This window comes from Ochotona curzoniae, unplaced genomic scaffold (genome assembly GCF_017591425.1).
Source record: "Ochotona curzoniae isolate NIBS_2020 unplaced genomic scaffold, NIBS_Ocur_1.0 contig_4797, whole genome shotgun sequence".
NCBI classification, from domain to species: Eukaryota; Metazoa; Chordata; class Mammalia; order Lagomorpha; family Ochotonidae; genus Ochotona; species Ochotona curzoniae.
In genome coordinates this window covers 1,949,853-1,966,842 of record NW_024466390.1, presented here as the reverse complement: position 1 = coordinate 1,966,842, position 16,990 = coordinate 1,949,853, and the positions used below count along the sequence as shown (strand labels likewise).

At 44.2% G+C, this 16,990-nt stretch overlaps 1 protein-coding gene across 1 annotated transcript in view; it reads left to right on the top strand.

Moving 5' to 3' along the window:
* LOC121161614 (amyloid beta precursor protein binding family B member 1 interacting protein) overlaps positions 1-16,990 on the top strand; it is a 79,253-nt gene that overhangs the window by 28,757 nt on the left and 33,506 nt on the right. Inside the window, exons 2-4 of the mRNA XM_040988103.1 lie at positions 8,627-8,698; positions 12,931-13,018; positions 16,036-16,334. Of these exons, the coding sequence (XP_040844037.1) occupies positions 8,627-8,698; positions 12,931-13,018; positions 16,036-16,334 (459 nt within the window). The remainder of the gene's footprint in view (positions 1-8,626; positions 8,699-12,930; positions 13,019-16,035; positions 16,335-16,990) is intronic.

Below are 16,990 nucleotides of genomic sequence, written 5' to 3'. Positions count from 1 at the left end.
GGGGCCTTTTAAGTCCTACCTACGATGTGAAGACAGTTTTCAACTTTCACATTATTCCACACAAAATACCAGGTAAGGGCCTAAAATGGTAGCCTAGCACCTAAAGTCCTCGCCTTGCACACGCCAGGATCCCACATGGGCAACAGTATATGTCCCAGCAACCCTGCTTCCCTTCCAGCTCCCTGTCTGTGGCCTGCAAAGGCAGTTGAGGATGGGCCAAAGACTTGGGACCCTGCACCTGTGTGGGAGACCCAGAAGAGGCTCCTGGATCCTGGCTTCATATTGGCATAGCATCGGCCATTGCACTCACTTGGGGAGTGAATCATCGGACGGGAGATCTTCCTCTCTGTCTCTCCTCCTTTCTGTACATCTGCCTTTATTTCTGATAATAAATAAATCTTAAAAAAAATACCAGGTGACTATCACAGAGAAAAAACCCTTAACAGTTATTGGCTATTACTTTTATTATCATCAGGCAGATGGAAGGAATGGGGAGATGACTCTAGATAAAAACAGAGAGAACAAGAAATCTTTCACCCTGTGATTCACTCCCCAAATGACCACTGAGGCTGGTCCAAGATAAAGCCAAGAGTTAGAAACTCCATCTGAATCACCTGTGTGGATGGAAGAGGCCTAGGTGCTTTTGCCATCCACTGCTACCTCTCCAGGCACATTAACAGGGAACTGGATGAGAAGCAGAGCAGCCAGGACTCAAACCAGCACTGTGATATGGGATACCAACATTGTAGGCAGTGACCTAACCCACTGTACCACAATACCAGCCCGTGTTTTATGATTTTTTTTAACTTCTGCTTGCACGCCTGCTGTCTTTTTGCCTTTTACATCTTCTTTCCGTGAGATCTTCATTCTTCTGTGGCGTCACTTCCTCAATCCAAGCAACACCAGTGCCTTGGAGCACATCTGAAATGAAGCCTTACCATTATATGATGCTGTCTCATTGGCTCTGGAATTCCCCCAACCCCACCCCATACCCTCCCCCCCCCCCATGGTGGATTACTCCACCTTGTTGCAATATTGCAGTTCAAGTTCAGTTAAGATTCTTTCATTGCAAGCATAGAGTCCAGCATCTTATTGTCCAGATAAATTCAACGGTTTCTTGGGGAGACCGTCTCTGGTCTGAAGGCAGAGCTGGCAGAATATCATCCCGATCAATTAAAAGCCACAACATAACAGCAACATCTGTTCACAACATTATGGAATTAATTGACATGGTGTTGAGTAATAAATATGTTTTAAAATGTTTAAGTTCTTAACCTCATCCTCTGCCTACTTCATTGAACTGGCTGCTATACACCTTAAAATGGCTATAGGGTACTATTCAGCTATCTCATGACTATTTTCATTTTAGCATTCAGCAGTTTATAGTGTTGAAGCATAATTTTGCTGAACTTGGCAGATTTTGGGATAGTCTAAACTGGCTTAAAACTCTAACAAGGCATATGTCAACAGTTGAAGTGCAGTCAGTTTTAGGAGGGGTGTGCAGAGAAATCTTCAGTACCTTAGTGAGGAGGAACTAATCTTTGTGTCCTACCTAGTAAGGCATGTGTGAGTCCATGCTGACCATTTCCTGTCTGGTTCGAAGCTTTCCTTGTTGTTCTCTATCTATTCCAATTTGTGTGTGTGCGTGTGTGTGTGTGTGTGTGTGTGTGTGTGTGTGTGTGTGTGTGTTTTGGGGTGCCACAAACAGAAACAGACCTCCCGTGTAATTATCTTAGCATTCTTAGGAAACATGAAATTTGGCAAACCCTGAGGACTGGCCAGCTGTAGATGTCTTACCCCCGAAGGCACTGCAGCAGCACCTATGCCGGTGTGTCCCAGAGGCGCTGTTAGGGTGCTGGCTCTGCAGACCTGAACTCCAGCCCAGCTCTTCCCATTACTCTGGGGAGCTGTTTCATCTCTCTAGGCTTTCTACAAAGCATTTTTTAACAGAGAGATCAGCCAGTTCTGAACCTTGCTTAATCACCGTTCTCAGTCTTCTGAGAGATTCTGATATGGTAACATAAAGAACATAATGGGAAATGTTGTGATGGGTCCTCATGCCAAATGCTCCATTTGTGTCAGTATCACAGGAATCCCCTGTATCATGCATTCAACCCCAATAGGGCCATTATTTTATCATGGTGGTTTTCAGGCCAGGATTTCCTAATTCATGTACTAAGTGCCAGGATAGTCCCTTTCTCTCAGGCATGAAGACCCCATAGATGTATTGACATACAAGCAGGGTGTTGAATAGTTTTTTTTTTAAAGATTTGTTTATTTATTGGAAAGTCAGATATACAGAGAGGAGGAGAGATAGAGAGGAAGATCTTCCGTCAGATGATTCACTCCCCAAGTGAGTGCAACGGCCAATGCTATGCCGATCCGAAGCCAGGATCCAGGAGCCTCTTCTGGGTATCCCACACGGGTTCAGGGTCCCAAAGCTTTGGGCCATCCTCGACTGCTTTCCCAGGCCACAGACAGGGAGCTGGATGAGAAGTGGGGCTGCCAGGATTAGAACCGGCACGCATGTGGGATCCTGGAGCGTTCAAGGTGTGAGGACTTTAGCCGCTAGGCCATGCCGCTGGGCCCCAGGGTGTTGAGTAGTAAGCAGGATTTTATGAAGGCATTGTGGGCAGAGTAGGCTATTAAAGAGAACAGCATACACAGAGAAGCTGTAAAGGAACACCTAGGACCCCCCAAAATTGAACCCAGTGAAGTAGGTCAGGGCCAAATTATGAAGGATTTTTAAAAGAAAACTCAGCACCTGAGTTTTATCATCATCAACCACTTTTATCATGATCAGCCACACACAGTGTGTGAATGAGAGAACAGTCCGTCCACATTAGTATTGGAAATGTACAGTGACCATAATGTTGACCGTGTGTTGGGGAGTCCATGAGGCCAGAGGCTGTTCAGGCTGCTGCAGACCCCCCGAGGACGCGGAGAACAAGGGGAAGAATAATTCAGCACTAGGACGGAAGGAGTAAAGGACCATCCTGAGGTTACTAAATCAGATTGGCAAGTGACAGATGGCCATGTTTTGTCTGTTATCCATTACTATAGCAAAACACATGAGGCAAGTCAACCTCATGAAGAAAGAACAACTGCTCAGCTCACTGGTTCTGGAAGTTCAAAGGCCAAGAGCAGATAGAAACTCTGGGCCGACTTCTGCTGTGGGTCTCAGGATGGTAGGCAGGAGTGTGTGCAAGACAGGAAGCAAGGGAGTGCCTTAAGGGTTAGGCTCATGCTTTCATAAAAGTTCACTCTTGCTCTCTGGAGAACTCACTCTGTTAGACCAGCATCCCTTCCAAGAGTCGTGCCCACAATATGTTAGGACCTCCCTCGAGGTCATGCCCCTTAAAGATGCCATCCATCACCCCTCATATCACACGGGGAACCAAGCTCCAAACACGTGAAACACGGGGACAAACCACCTCCAAACTGTTGCCAGATCATCAACCAAGCAAGCACATTCAGCAGGCGATTGACGAAGAGGGAGATGATGGTTGGACCTGCCTCTGTGGAAAACTTCGTGATGTATTGAAATGGCTTATTGTATTGTGTACCATCTTTCCTGACAGCCACAATAAGGACCATGCTGACCTTGGTCCAGGATCATAGCTGATCAAATCTCCATCCCAACTGAGTCATTATGTGAGGTTAACATTGGCATAAACATGATCTGAGCATATCCTGTTAAATATCTACATTAGAATACTTCAAGTGGATTTTTTTTTATTTTTAGAAGATACAAATTTTTGAAGTTTTTATCCCACGAGGAAGAAAAATGGCTTGAGGATTAAACAAAGATCTGGGGCTCAGGGAAAAATACAACAGAGAATACAGAGCTGGGTTTTGACTGTGATACTACTTTACCCATCTTACCCCTCACCCACTCAACAAAGAGCAAAACAAAGTCTGGCTGCTAAAGTAGCATTCCAATGCGCATTGAGCCAACAGTATGCTGTTGTTCCCAAGACACAACATGAACTCAGAAATGACACACCCTTAATGAGATATTCACTCCACCCAGTCATGATGTGACCATGGCTTATTTTGCAACACATTGCTTCACTGCGACTCCTCTACCCCAACTCAGGCTGCTGACATTTGGCCTTCATGGTGAGATGTCTCTCTCTTTCTCTCTTTCTCCCTCCTCTCTCCACCTTTGTGTTGATCTTTAAAAACCTCAGATATAAGCAGCAGCCTTGTTTTCTCGTGTGTGTGTGTGTGTGTGTGTGTGTGTGTGTCTGCCTTCCTGTAGGTAGTTAAGTAAGACAATTGTGTTCTCAGATAAACAATTATCTTATCCCTTTCACCGAGGATGCAACTCGATGAAACTGATCTGTCTGTTCAGAAGCATGACTACTATTGGCTGGTGATTATAGATTCACATACTTTTTATATGTTGACCTCTTTTAATAACTCAGTAACAGACTCTAGAGGGAAGGAATAAATGGGCAGAAGGGGAGCTCTTTGCCAAATGAACCTAGGGAGGGTTTCAGCAGCGGTCATGAGATGTGCCGTGGTTTTGAACTATTTCCATCTTGGGTGGGTGACTCACCTGCCGGGTCTTCCACTCACTGAATGTCTGTGGTGCGGAGAGTCTGAGAATTTAAATCTTGGGGCTCAGTTAGTTTTTCCGACTCACGAGTGTCATAGTTCCTTTCAAGTCTTGATCATTTCAGTGGTTTTTATTAATTTTGTAAAAAAAAAAAAATGTAATGATTTAAGAGAACACATCAATGGCAGGCGTCTGCCTCTTGGGGCCGTGTTTGGTTCCCTTAAGTCTGTCATGACATCAGTTGGCAGAACCAAGGTCAACAACTAAATCTATTTTTTTTTTCATTCTGAATGGATTGCTTTTATCTAATTGAAGAAAAACCTGAAATATGTTAACACTAGTATTGACTCTAACTTCCTTGTTCACAGTAAATTGTCTGAAGGATTCCTTCATGTGATCATAATTGCACTGCATAAACCTACAGAGGAAGTTCTGGAGTTCTCTTGTTTGTTCTGCTGCCTTCCCCTTATTAGAGAATGAAACCTCAATTATTTGAACACCACAGTTCATTAGTTTGTGAAGCCATCAGTATCTTTATTTCCTTAAGTACTACCTTTCCTCCTTTTTGATGGAATTTTGACAAGGGAGGGTAGGATGAAGATGCTTTGACAGTAACTGGGAAAGAGGCAAAATTTCATGCAGATTAATCTTCATATAAATCCCTTCTTCAGCCAGATCTGGCGCCACCTACAGCCTGCTTCCCTTCTGCCTTCAATACGTGTGCAGTCCAGCTACAGTTTGCCTTCTCCCCACGAACACCGGGTGTAATTTCTCCTTAACCTCTTTGACATTGACCTATACTTGCAGCATCTGCCTCACCTGTCACTTCCGTTCCTGAGCACGCACGTGCCTGCCACTTGTGGTCTCACCCGGAGCCTGGGTGACTTCCTTGGGTTCCCACACACCTCTACTTCCGATTCTTCTGGCTGCATCTGTCCCTGAGGGCTGTACTTGTTCCGTGGCACCTATGCCTCTCTTGTTTGAACTAACGTCCCCTCCCTGGGCTCTCCTGGCTAACTCAGTTTTGCAATTACCTGTGTGTGACAGCCCCTCTGTGGGAAGCCGGGTCCAGTGCTCAGAAAACAATCGCATCTCATAGCAAGTTCTGCAGTATCCAACATGGAAAAGATAACATGAGACTAGGAAACCCACTGAGCAATTGCTGCTATACCTTGGCCTTGGCCCCATGTGTGTGTTTTAAATAAATGATCTGGGGGCAGATGTTTGGCTCAGTGACAGAGATATTCCTTGCAATGCTCATATCCCACATGAGAGTTCTTGGTTTGGAGCCGGCTTTGAATCCAACTTTCTGTTAGTGTGGACTGGGGGAGGCAGTGAGGGATGACAGGTCTACTTGGGTCTCTGTTTCTCGTAAGGACTAACCAGATAGAATTCCAGGGATCCTGGCTTTGGCCTGGCCCGATCCCTACTGCTGCAAGCATTTGGAGAGTGAACTGGCAGGTGGAAATCTCTGACATCTCTGTCTTCATACCTGTCTTTCTCTCTCTCTCTTACTGTTTGTGTTTCAAATAAAATGAACATAAACAAAAAAATTTCAAAATATATTTGACTGAAATAGAATAGATCAAAGCCAATCTATCTTTCCTTCAACAAATCATCTTGAATTAGTGCCCCAGCCCATAGGGGATGCCAGTATAACCAGTTCAAGTCCCAGCTGCTCCAATTCCAATCCTGGTCCCTACTAATGGCCTGGTAAGGCAGTAGAGGAGGGCCAAAGTTCATGGGCCTCTGCACCCACAGTGAGCCTACGGACAGATCTCTCTTTCTCTCTTTTGCTCTCTCTCTCGTTCTCTCTCCCCTTCTCTACCTTTAAATAAAGTAAAATATAATATTTTTTTAAAAAAATAAAACACATGGGGCTGGCAAGTTGGATCAACAGGCTAATCTTCTACCTGCAAACACTGGGATGCCATTTGAGCACTGGTTCACTTCCTGCCTGCTCTATTTCCCATTCAGCTCCTTGCAGCAGAGGATGGCTCAAAGACCTTGGGTTTCTGCACCATGTGGGAGACATGGAAGAAGGTCTTGGCTCCTGGCTCCAGACTGGCTCAGCTCTCACCATTTTGGTCATTTGGGGAGTGAACCAGCAAAAAAATAAAAAATAAAAGTCTTTCTTTGCCTTTACTTCTCTCTGTAAATCTCCCTTTTGAGTAAAAATAAATAAATCCTTTTAAAAAATAAAGCACACACATCTCATTGTGATTAGATTGCTTTTAAAATCTTTATCTTTTGGAACTATAGTGAAGCATCTATGGGATGTTGATGCTGCAAGGCAGAGGAGTGGCCTGCTGCATGTGGCAGCTGTTTAAACAGCACTTACATTGTATTAGGCATGCTAAAAGTCCAGAGATATGATTTAAAATATGCGGGCGATTGCACATTTATTTGCAGATGCTATGCCATTTTATGTCAGGGACTTGAACATCTGTGAATTTGGGTGTCTGGGAGAGGGGCATATCCTGAAATTCATTTCTTGTAGATTTGGACAGATGGCTGTATTTAAACTAAATGGTGTTTAGGTGATATATGTTCTTATTATTTTATATAGAAATTGTAAAATATATACAGTGATGATCTGATTCCTATGTAGTCATTGAATAGTTTTAACAATGATTAATTCATAAAAATTCTTTCACTTTAAAAAAATATTTTTAAAGATTTATTTTATTATTTTTTTTATTGGAAAGGCAGATATACAGAGAGGAGAGACAGAGAGGAAGATCTTCCGTCCGATGATTCACTCCCCAAGTGAGCGCAACGGCCGATACTATGCCGATCCGAAGCCAGGAGCCTCTTCCGGGTCTCCCACGCGGGTGCAGGTTCCCAAAGCTTTGGGCCGTCCTCGACTGCTTTCCCAGGCCACAGGCAGGGAGCTGGAAGGGAAGCGGGGCTGCCGGGATTAGAACCGGCGCCCATATGGGATCCCGGGCGTGCAAGGCGAGGACATTTAACCACTTGCGCCAATAAGCTATCATTTAAAATTTTAAATGAGGGGGCTCAGCGCAGTGGTCTAGCAGCTGAAGTCTTCACCTTGAATACACCAGGTCCCATATGGGCGCTGGTTCTAATCCCGGCGGCCCTGCTTCCCATCTACCTCCCTGCTTGTGGCCTGGGAAAGCAGTCAAGGACAGCCCAAAGCCCTGGGACCCTGTACCCGTGCGGGAGACCTGGAGGAAGTTCCTGGCTCCTGGCTCCTGGCTCCTCACTTCAGATTGGTTCAGCTCTGGCCATTGTAGCCAGTTGGGGGAGTGAATCATCGGACGGAAGATCTTCCTCTCTGTCTCTCCCCATCTCCGTATATCTGACTTTGATATAAAAATAAATGAATCTTTTTAAAATGAGTTTGAATTTAAAACATTTTTAAATAATTTAAAATAAATTCTTCTCCGTTATTTTGAGAGAATTACTGAGCCACCTGCAGCTCCATGTATTTGCCCCTGTTTCCTCCTCATGACACTTTTCCGACTGTGGACCACCACATCCTTTGGTTCAAAGCAAACAAAGCTTGCCATGTGAGCAGTGCCTGATTTCCAGCGCTAAGTGGTCATCAGCCAACACTTTCAGAAAAAGGTTGCAAACATTGTTATCTCCGAGGGCTCCTTGTTAGTAGTGAAGGGTTTGTGTGCATAGTTTGCTCCCGACCTCACGTCTGCATCAGATCTTTGATGCAGGAGCAGTTCTTCACATCTCTGACCTGACTCCGTCGCCTTCAGCTTTCTCCTTTACTAAGATGGTGCCCGTGGAGAAGTGGGTGCCTCAAGGATGTCCCCCATGCGTCTGCTTAGCTCCAAGGAGGCAAACTGAATTCCAGAGAAAGTAGAAAGAGTGGCTCTGTTGCTTTGAGGCAGTCCTCATGATTCAACTCAACTTTGAACCAGGAAAACTGGAGGAGGGTCAAGCCACTAACATCAGGCTAAAATGCACATTTCCAGCTCCCTGGCCTGAGGGACGGGTTTGGGGGAAAGCCAGGAGCTAGCAATAATCAGTCCAGGCTCACACCTTTGCTGAACTGCTAACATCTGGATCTCTTTCTTTGGTTAGATGGGGGAGTCAACCGAAGACATCGACCAAATGTTCAGCAATCTGCTGGGAGAAATGGACCTTCTGACCCAGGTAAACTGCCATTCTTACCTTGCAAATTGGGGTCAGAGGTGGGGCAGGTAGAGTGGGATTATAGAACTTAGTTTTAATATGATTAAAGAACTGCCTTTAAAAATAAGCAAAGAAATTGGAGATTAGCAATAGTATATATTGATGACGTATCTGTGACGGTGGTGGAGGAACAAAAGAACAAAAAATTATTCTTCTCTGATTTCAATTGATTTGACTCATTGGTCACTCTGTCAGGCCAGTGTTCATGTCACTATGGACAAACTTTTGGCATCAAGGAACTTTCCCCAAGCACATGTCCCTACAACAGATACCCTTGGGCAATTTTCCTGAGATAAGCTGGGAAAACAACAGCATCCTTAATTCAGAAATTTTTTTTTCACAAATCTTTGAGGAAATGCTACATTTTAAAGGTCCCCATGGACATTACTGTGGTCTGGTCACTCAGTTTATCGTTTATGGTGTTATAAGAATAACACCATATTTCAAAATAAAATAAAGATCTTAAATTTTCTCTCCCCCACCCCCCAAACAATGAATAGGCAAGATTTTGAAAGACTATTTAGTTTAGGGAGAAAAAAAAAAAACCTGTTTAACCTGTTTTAGTTAGCATCTGTCTTAGTTCCCCATAAAATTTAAAAATGTTCGAATCCTATAAAAGAAGACAGAAGAGGTTGGCATGGAGGTGGAACAAGTTAATTCTCCACCTGAGGCATTGGCATCCAAAAGTGTGTGCTGGTTCTGTCCTAGCTGCTCCACTTGCAATCCAGCTCCCAGCCGACAGCCTGGGAAAACAGCAGAAGATGGCCCAAGTCCTCGGGCCCCTGCATCCACATGGGAGACCTGGAGGAAGCTCCTGGCTTCAGACCAGCCCAGCTGTGGCTGTTGTGGCATCTGGGGAATGAACCAGCAGATAAAAGAGCTCTCTCTCTCTCTCCCTCTCTCCCTCTCTCTCCCTCTCTCTCTGTAACTCTATCTTTCAAGGAAAATAAATAAATCTTTCAAAAAAAGATGATACAAAGTTTGGCACCCTAGGCTCAAATGGATGAGTTCTATGTTAAAAGGAGAGGGCTGAAACCTGATAGTCACATTTCTAAGGATGAGGTTGTGTTTTTCCTGTTGGGGAGGTACTGAGTGGATGTAGGTGGTCTCTCTCCATGCATTGTACTCTCTGGCTGCTGCAGCCAGTGGGAGAGGTCACTGTTCCCATGAGAGTCTAGGACTTCTCATGGAGCCCCACATAAATATGGCCACTTGTGGCTGCATCTGCTGGCTTGCCTCCTCTACAAAGCTCTTGGGTTTTATTCTTTCTTTGTTGTCTAGTCTTAGATTTGCATGGCCAACACAGGCTCCCAGCAGGTAGGCTCGAAACTTTAAGGTACCAAAAAGGGACCACCTTGTCCTTGCATCAGTTTGCACACTGCCACCTTCAATGATTGGATATTTCCTCGGCCATTAGACAAGATGGCAACATGAGTGCAGAATGAGAGCAAAAAGGAATTGTTGGACACGCTAGAGCACCCACCTATTTCCCCAAAACCTAGTCAGTAAAACAAAAGAACCAAGCATCTGATCTTAGTTTTCCCAGGGTTCTAGCCAAACTGTCTTTCAGAGTTTGTAAATAAATGGTGAGAGGAAATTCTTCTTTGGGGAGAAACCCTAGCAAGTTCTTTGGAGAAAAGGAAAATGACTCCTGCACAGTTCTCTGCAGACACACGTGGAACCCTTGATTGCAAGGAGCTCAGTGGCAAGCAGTGTCCATGAGCGTCAACCACTCACCTGCACGGGGTTTGCCACATCTGTAGCCACTTGATTTATTAGTTTCTCAGCATTTATCATGAAAAGATTTTCCTTTTTTTAAGATTTATTTTTTTTATTGGAAAATAGAAAGAAGGAGAGACAGAAAAATATTCTGTCCATGGGTTCACTTCACAAGTGGCTGCAGTGACTGGAGCTGAGCTGATCGGAAGACAGGAGCCTTTTCCAGGTCCTCCATGTGGGAGCAGGGTCCCAAGGCCTTGGGTCATCCTCCACTGCTTTCCCAACCACAAGCAGGGAGCTGGATGGGAAGTGGAGCAGGGACTACAACTGGGGCCCATATGGCATCCCAGCGCCTGCAAGGCGAGGACATTAGCCACTAGGCTACTGTGGAAGGCCCATGAAGATTTTTTTAAAGATTTATTTATTTTTATTGCAAAGTCAGATATACCGAGAAGAGGAGAGACAGAGAGGAAGGTCATCCGACCGATGATTTACTCTGCAAGTAGCCACAATAGCCAAAGCTGTGCCGATCCGAAGCCAGGAGCCAGGAGCCAGGAACTTCCTCCAGGTCTCCCACGCAGATTCAGGATTCCAAGACTTTGGGCCGTCCTCGATTGCTTTCCCAGGCCACAAGCAGGGAGCTAGATGGGAAGCAGGGCCGCCGGGATTGCATCCAGCGCCCATATGGGATCCTGGCGTGTTCAAGGGCTTTAGCTGCTAGGCCACCATGCTGGGCCCTCATGAAGATTTTCTAAAATTTCACCTCAAGAAGTTAGAAGGTCTACCTTAATTTTTGCTTTAAAGCATCCAAATAGATACATGTGCATTTACATGCTCAGTATTTTGCCTGTGATTGTGTGTGTGCACAGGTGCCACATAAAATCCTTTCATTTCATTGAGAAGTAATGCCCACATCACTGCGTCCAGGCTCCTAGCAAATTTCTATGTTTAACGACCTCTTTCTGAAAATCCATTGTCTCCCCCGCAATTTCATATCACTAGAATTCCATTGTATCACAAATTTACTCTATTAATGTTTTTGTTAGAGCACCCCCTCTAGTGCCATGAAATGGCAGAACAGATTATATTCCAGAGAAAAATGAGTTGGCTTCCCTCATTGTGATGTGGACTTCAATGTTTTGACTTGGAAACAACCACAGATAGTCAAGTTCATTGTGCTTTCTTTCCCAAAGTTTTCTGCTCAGGTGTTTCTTCCATGAAATTCCCCCTTTCCGGGCAACTTTTGAATGTCTGTCCTGTTTCTAAAAACCAATTTGGGGACTGTAGTCACTTTTCCTTACAATTATTTTTGACTACCAATGGATAGGATTCATTTTTGAGATGCTTCTGGATTATTGGTGGCAGTGGCTGGGTGTTCCTACTTGAAGCTAAGCATGTATCAATTTATTTTCAAATACCTAACCATTGGTTTCCTTCAAGATTTTTTAAAATGAACAAGGGAGGGCCTGGCACAGTGGCCTAGCAGCTAAAGTCCTCGCTTTGCATGTGCCAGGATCCCACATGGGTGCCAGTTCTAATCCCAGCAGCCCCACTTCCCATCCACCTCCCTGCTTGTGGCCTGGGAAAGCACTAGAGGACTGTTCAAATCCTTGGGACCCTGCACCCGTGTGGGAGACCAGAAAGAGGATCCAGGCTCCTGGCTCCTGGCTTTGAAGCAGCACAGCTCTGGCCATTGCAGCCACTTGGGGAGTGAATCAATGGACAGAAGATCTTCCTCTCTGTCTCTCCTCCTCTCTGTATATCTGCCTTTCCTATAAAAATAAATAAATCTTTTAAAAAAATGAATAGAGGCATTAGTTATCAAATCAGCATCAGGAATGTATACATTATCATAAAAACATTCATGCTTAAGAAGGGGTGAAGAAGTCATTTCTCAAATTATAGACAAAAGCATTATTGACGATGCAATGTTATAAATATTATATGACTTTGAATATTTTCATATAATAATGCACTCCCAAGTTTCTAAGAGAATGCTGTTTGTTAACTTAGGAATGTATTCTGCTTACTAATTTCTTTTTTTAACAAGAGGTCATTAGTTATAGTAATAGAGAACATTTGACTCTGTAATGGCAGATTGCCTGATATCATTTTTCTCCTCCAAGTGACCAAATATTTCTCTCCTATATTATCATTACTTATGTCCTAACAGAAGTGTAGCTATCATACACTCTTGTTACAGGAAACTCTATTATTGATCAAAATCAACTGAACAATCTCATTTTCAATTATTTTTGCTTGACAAATTCCTGTTAAAGATATTCCTTCCAGAACTTAGAAGTTGTGATTTTCTATTGAGAAAAAAAAATCACAATAGACACTTCTAAGTTTTGAAAGAACATAATTAGGCAAAATGTATAAATGATAACAATGTTTTAATTTGTTGATTTAAAGGTACCACACAAATGTTTATGTCCTGAATAACTGTGGGGTGGGGTTGTCTATTTTCACAGAGTTTAGGAGTGGACACTCTCCCTCCTCCTGATCCTAAGCCAGCCAGAACGGAATTCAACTACAGTGTGGGTTTCAAAGATCTCAATGGTAAGCACAGTAACGAATTGTCTTCAGCACTTCAATGATTGTGAGACTGCATTCTGTACGGAGCAGGAGTGGCCATCTGCAGCTTAGACGTTAAGATGCCCAATCCCGCATCTGAGTGTCCAATTCAAGTTCCAACTCCAGCTCTTGCTAACACAGACTCTGCGAGGCATTCAGTGACTTGGATTGAATTTGGAGTTCCTGGCTTCAGCTGGGCTCAGCCTTGGCTGTTGTTCACTTCCCAAACAAACTGGTGGATGGGCACTTTCTCGGTCTCTCTGACTCTCAAATATATATATATATGTATAGACATAATCTGTTTAAATATGGATGAAATAATCATTTGAAGACAAAATTAAAGGCATCCAGACATTACGATCTGTATCACTGTTAAAATCCTAGATGTTTAGATTGTTTTTCATTGTGTCTGGATTGAAGAGAGTCAAGAAGACCTCTTAGCCTACGGGGGAAGAGATCATCATACGGGGGGAGGAGCCTCAAAGCTGTCTTATTTTTTGAGGAAGTAAGAGGAATTTTTTTCTTGTTAGTCAGCCCATTAGGCAGTCAAGAGTGGCGTGTGAAAATATCAACAAGGAGGTTTTCCCTCAAGAATGAGAATTAGCTGGCTATGCCACCATGATTGATAAAAAAGCAGAGTGAGTGCTCTAATATTTTACTTAGAATATAATGTACTTTTATTTAGATATAATGGTTGTCCCTCAAAAATTCATAGAAAGATATATATTATCTTAAAAAATGGATGGGCTTTTAAAATGTTTTGCAGTCCAAGAAACGAAACTTGTAATTCCATTCTCCATGAACTTTCTGCAACTCTCTATACTTGTGTATCATTTGCGCCTTTTAGCCTTTTCAATTTCCCTGGATTATCACTTCACTGTTGCTCTTCTGACATGGAGCAAAGATCTTCTTCCTACGTGCTAGTCAAATAACAGTAAGTCTGACTGCTAACATATGGATGAGACTTCAGCACAATCCTTGACAGAGGTTTGCCAAACATTTGCAGTACCTACTCAAAGTGTGAAAAGTCCAACACACAACAGAAGCCAACTTTCAGAAATCCAGGATTGCTTTGTTTCTGTCATTTTCAGTGATTTAGGGACCCACGGTCACCATCTTGGTGGATCATGACTTGCCTCTGCCAATGATCCGTCTCCTGTACTCCTCTCCCTTTGCCATCATGTCTGTCAAGTTGGCAACGTCCATGAACTTACCAATGCACGTTGTAAACTGACAACGCTAAATAACTTCACACATACACATATAAAAAACACAGTTAACCACGCCCCACTCATACTAGTGAGCATTTTTTCATCACTTTGGTTAAGATTAAACTTCATCAATACTTCAGTTCAACTGTACTTTGCCTGACTCAGTACCCAACATGGAAAAAGTACTGAAAATAATAACAAAGAAAACTAGCCATACAGACATAATCGTATACCTATATTTAAATATTTTATCTGTATTAATTCACCCAGGGGACTTTTATATTTTCACAAGCGGTTTAATCACTTGCTGTAAAAATTAATACAAGTAGCATTACTGAAATCCTGGTCCTAGAATTTTTATAATGAATTTCCGCATCAAATAGCAAGCAATGTTTTTGTTAGGAACTTAACAGGCCTTATTAGTTCCATACATATGTTCAAGGAAACAGTTTTAAAGCATTTTAATGAATTCCATGATTAAAAACTTCATGGAAAGAGGTCTTAGTGGAAAATAGCTGCTTGTTACACATTTAGGAAATGTAAACCGTACCCAGTGCTACAGACTGGAGCTACAGGCATAAACACCATGTGGTGTTTATAATTGTGGATGTTTACCAAGACTCATTTCGCCAAGTTTTCTGTGTGCTACTTACCACTCTGGCCACGTTTCCCTGGTCCCATTTCCTCATGTTGGATTATCTGACAGTCCTCTCTCCCGGGAGAAGGTGTTTTCATCTGCCCATCTATTTTCTCCTGTTCTCCCCACCCATGGAGGGCCTGGCCAGCCATGGCTGCACTCCCACTGCCCAGTTCCTGCACACCAGTCACTCTGCCTTCTGAGCCACCACAATCAGCTCACGCTAGGAAGAAAGCCGAAGTTGTCAAAATCTTAACCATTTAATCCCATTAGAGAGATAGAGTCATTCCTTATTCCTTCTAAGGAATAAGGCATTTGTATCCATCTAAAAGCATTTATATCCACGGTTCTCTTTCTGCCTCTGCAATGGCTTGGGTTGAACGCTCCTTCCATTGCTCTCCAAAATCCCCCTGCCCTGCCTCCCAACACAGTTAGATCTTACCCCGGAATATTCAAAAATTCCCCCACGGAGACATCCGTGCCTGGGTTTGCACTGGACTCGACGGCTGTTGTCTGAGAGATGTTCCAGCGTGACCAACACGTTAGCCTTTCTTCCCTTCCTGTTAGGCATTTGCTTGAAGCACTCCGTAAACACAGCGGTCATCGCTGGAGGACATCCCTAGGCTGGGGCATGCGTGCTTGAGTAACACTGTTCTCAGCTTTCCCCTGGTATCATAACAGATCCAAATGGTCCCCCTTGTCCACACAGCACCCTTTAAAATCATCTTTTAGCAGTAAAGAAATAAAACTTTAAAATGGTCTCCTAGGTCAGGTGTTTGGTCCACAGTAGCCTGCTACATTCCGTTCAGAGGGCCCGGGATTAGCCCCAGTTCCACTCCCAGTTCCAGCTTCCTGCTAATGCAGTAGGTGACAGCTCAAGTGCTAGGGTCCCTGCCTCTTGTTGGGGAGACCTGGGAGAATTCTGAGATCTCAGCATTGAGCTAGCCCTGTCCCAGTCATTGGGGGCATTTAGGCAGGGAACCAGTGGATAGAAGATCTCTGTCTGTCTCTACTTCTCTGCCTTTGAAATAAATAAAAACTAAATGATATTCTTTTAAAATAAAAACTATGTTATTTTTTTTAAATTGTCTTGTGTCTGTTTTTGCACGATCAGACTTAGGTTCTGTCACTCATGTACTGTCTCCCCCCGCCAGAGTCCTTAAATGCACTAGAAGACCAAGATCTAGATGCCCTCATGGCCGACCTGGTAGCCGACATCCAAGAAGCCGAGCAGAAAACAATCCAAGCACAAAAACAGTCCTCACAAGGTCCCCATCCTTCACCCTCCTCAGCGGCGCCGAGCTTCGGGGGCGCTGCCTCTCATGGTCATGGAGCAGTTGTCACCATGACCGCCGCCAGCCGCAGTGACTATGAGGATGATCTACCTCCGCCCCCAGCTGATCCTGTGTTAGACCTACCACTGCCGCCACCCCCTCCAGAACCCCTCTCTCCAGTAAGTGAGTGGGGCCAGAGCCGGAAGAACCGTCTGCCTCCGCTGCCTATCTGCTTGCTTTCTCACATGGTCATGGCCTTCCTTCGTGTGGATGCCTGGGACCTTGAGATGCTAACAACCAGAGAGTCCCCCACCCCAACCCCGTATGTTTGTTGTAAAGGAAGAACACTCAAAAAAGAAAGAAGAAGAAGGCCTGGGTGTGAGCAAAGAGCCAGTGTTGAGGGGTGGGATTTAGGAAGGAAGGGCTCAGTGGTTAAGATGATGCCTGCAGGGTATGAAGGGCAGAAGGGAGCCTGGCACCATGGCTCATTGGCTAAATCGTTGCCTTACAAGCACTGGGAGCCCATGGGGCGCCAGTCCATGTCCCAGCTGCTCCACTTCCCATCTAGCTCCCTGCTTGTGATCTGGGAAAGCAGTCAAGATGGCCCAAAGACTTAAGGCCCTGCACCCGTGTGGGAGACCTGGAGGAAGCTCCTGGCTTCTGGCTTCTTTAGCCATTGTGGCTACTTGGGGAGTGAACCAATGGACAGAAGATCTTTTTGTCTGTCTCTGCTTCTCTCTGTAAATCTGCTTCTCTAATAAAAACAAGTCTTAAAAAAAAAAAAAAGATGCTGCCTGCAGCATTCACATCCTTTATCCAAATTTCTGAGTTTAAC